General features: G+C 38.3%; 1 protein-coding gene across 1 annotated transcript; it reads right to left on the bottom strand.

Moving 5' to 3' along the window:
- Positions 1–400: 400 nt before the first annotated feature.
- LOC105811349 (olfactory receptor 52M1-like) lies at positions 401–1,345 on the bottom strand. The gene has a single exon (XM_012645531.1). It carries the CDS (start codon positions 1,343–1,345, stop codon positions 401–403), a length of 945 nt encoding a protein of 314 aa, XP_012500985.1.
- Positions 1,346–2,956: the final 1,611 nt, after the last annotated feature.

Here is a 2,956-nt window from a genome sequence, read left to right as displayed (position 1 = left end):
TTACATATGCATATAAGGATAAAAACTCTTTCAAACTGCTTATTCTATATTATACAGCATATAATTCTCCAGAGAACTCTTTTTCTCTACAGTATCTAATTAGGTTTTTCTTGCTTTCATTTACAGCTCATTCCCAATTATAACCAACTTCAAAAGATACATGGCTAGAGGGAGATTAACAACTTGTTCGCAAATATTGATTAAATGAAAAAGTTACAGTAATTTGTTGATTTAGAATTTGTAGATGTTTTAGATATCTGGTAAATAACAGAATTTTCAAGTGGTAATGTAATTCAGCAATTCACTCATTGGAGTGAGAACAATTAGTTATTTTTTCTCAAATATTTCTTGTATTTCTATTTCTCATGAGCCATCCATCTCTTTAATTTTCCAAATAAAATCAAGCAGCTTTCACCCTTAGAATCTTGACAACATATTCCCGTATTTTCTTGGTCCTTACTCCATACACAATGGGATTTAGAAAAGGGGGAACCAAAAGGTATATATTTGCAATAAAAATATGAACATGTGCTGGCACGTTTTTTCCAAAACGATGAGTGAAAATAGAAAAGCCAGCTGTGGAATAGAAAACAAGTATGACACAGACATGGGAGCCACATGTACCTAAAGCCTTAAAGCTAGCTTCTCGGGAGGGCAGGCGGAATACAGAGCGTAGGATGAAGGCGTAGGATACAGCAATGAGAACAGCATCACATGAACCAATGATAGAAGCCACACTGAGGCTATAACGTGTGGTAGCCCCTGTGTCCACACATGCCAGCTTCACCACAGACATGAACTCACAATAGGTGTGGGCAATGATTCGTGTTCTACAGTAGGGAAGCTGCTTGACCAGAATGGGATGTGGACAAAAAAAGCCTACCCCCCGGCAAACCACAATGATACCCATTATAGTGATGCGACTGTGGGTGAGAATGGTGCTATGGTGTAGAGGGTCACAGATGGCCACATAGCGGTCAATGGCCATGGCCAGGAAGAAACCCGACTCCATGGTAGTAAAGCTGTGGATGAAAAACATTTGAGTCAGGCAAGCATCAAAGGCGATGTCATGGGCTCTGAGCCAGAAGAGGCAGAGCATGCGGGGCAGTGTAGATGTGGAGAGGACCAGGTCGGTGACCGAGAGCATGCACAGAAACAGGAACATAGGCTCGTGGAGGCTTCGCTCTGCCCTCACCACGGCCAGGATGGTCACATTCCCCACCACGGCCACCATGTACATGGAGCAGAAGGGGATCCCAATCCAGGCGTGCAGGTGCTCTAGTCCTGGGATGCCCAGCAGCAAGAAGGTGACAGGGGAGGGGTTAGAAGTGTTGAGAGGAGGCATTTTTTTGTTCCCTTTGCGTTCTATCAGTTCTTCTGAAAATAATGTTGCTATGACAATATGATCACAAGCAGATGCTAAAAACCCTGGAGATTTTGTTCAAGAGGATCCTTAAATACCTGTTGTTGGAAACAATTCAAATGCATAACCTAGTGTATTTAGGGCCAGGTTAATAAAATTACCAACAGCATACCAAAATTGGATTAAATGTACAGAAAGATAATTAATGTAACATTTCACATTATCGCAGGGACATAAAAATAACCTTCTCCATTTATCTTCCATAAGATTTCCTCTCTTAGTCATATTTCTATTTAATTCAACAATTAAGTATGTAATGAGTAGTTGCTGTGTGACAAATCATGGCACTGAGAATAAAGAAATCAACAGATCAGATATCCTTCTCATGGAGGTTGCACAGAGAACCATCATAATACAATAAATACTGACTGGTGTGCATGGGTGATGAGAATGCCACATTTGAAATAATATCTGAATGATCAAGCTCAAACTTTTCAGGGCCTGTGATACCAACCATTTTTGGTATGAAAATAGCCTGGAAAATGGTAATGGGGAAGGAAGAAACAGCCAAGAATCTTGGGCTTCTCAAACTCACTAAGGTAGAAAGTGGTAGGAGATGAGGTCAATTTCTCCACATTATTAGCATCTTCATGCCTTCACTTTTTCTTCTGCTTATTTTAGAAAACTATAAATTACATCAATAATTACCTTGAGAATATTCTGAACTTATCTGCTTCATTTTCTTCTATCAGGAATTTCTAAAGGCACCTAGTTTTTTTATCAATTATATAAGTTTCAAATCTCTTGTACATAACTTTACTAGCTATATTTTCATCTATTGCTCATTATAAATCCACACTAATACAATTTATCACATAGTACTTTATTTTTTCTTTGTACTCCCCACTATTAGAACTAGTCATAAAATTTGATCTGTAATAACATAATCACTGTTTTACTGTTGAGTCAAAACTGTTGAAGTCAGTTTTGAATAGGTTCACAGTTAACATTGAACCTATGGATTTATGACTACAGATACACTGAAGCCTGAGAAGAGTATCCTTCCATTTCCCCAAGGTGAATAATGAAGTACATTATTTCTCTGGACATAAAAGTGTCTTTCAAAGCCACCTTGGGTTTTTATCTTCTTTCTGTGATTGTTTTCACATCAGTATAAGCAGACACTATTTTGGATAACACAGGGCTTTAAATGCTCTCCGTTTGATTTCTCGGTCAGCACTCCCAAGTGAGTGAATTTTCCATGATTCAAGGTGATCAGACGGAGGTCTGTGAAACTTTCAGGGAGTTGCTGAACGGAACATTGCTTTAGGTAGAAGACTGAACTACCCATACTCTAAATGACTTATGGAATAAAAATAAATGATCTCATTCTCCTTGTTTAAGAGGAAAAAAGTTAAAATCAAGGCAATCAAGCTTCAGTGGTTACATATTAAATTTAGAAAACTAATAATTTGCCAGACTGCATGTGTTAAGAGTGGGAGATCAGATGGAATATTTCTACATGGAGACATGATGTTGACATCATTGGAGTGGTTTCTGAAATGGGAGTAATATATTCTATGCCTTCTAGAT

The sequence above is a fragment of the Propithecus coquereli genome, unplaced genomic scaffold (genome assembly GCF_000956105.1).
Source record: "Propithecus coquereli isolate 6110/MARCELLA unplaced genomic scaffold, Pcoq_1.0 Scaffold235, whole genome shotgun sequence".
NCBI classification, from domain to species: Eukaryota; Metazoa; Chordata; class Mammalia; order Primates; family Indriidae; genus Propithecus; species Propithecus coquereli.
This window is presented reverse-complemented; position numbering and strand designations above follow the sequence as displayed.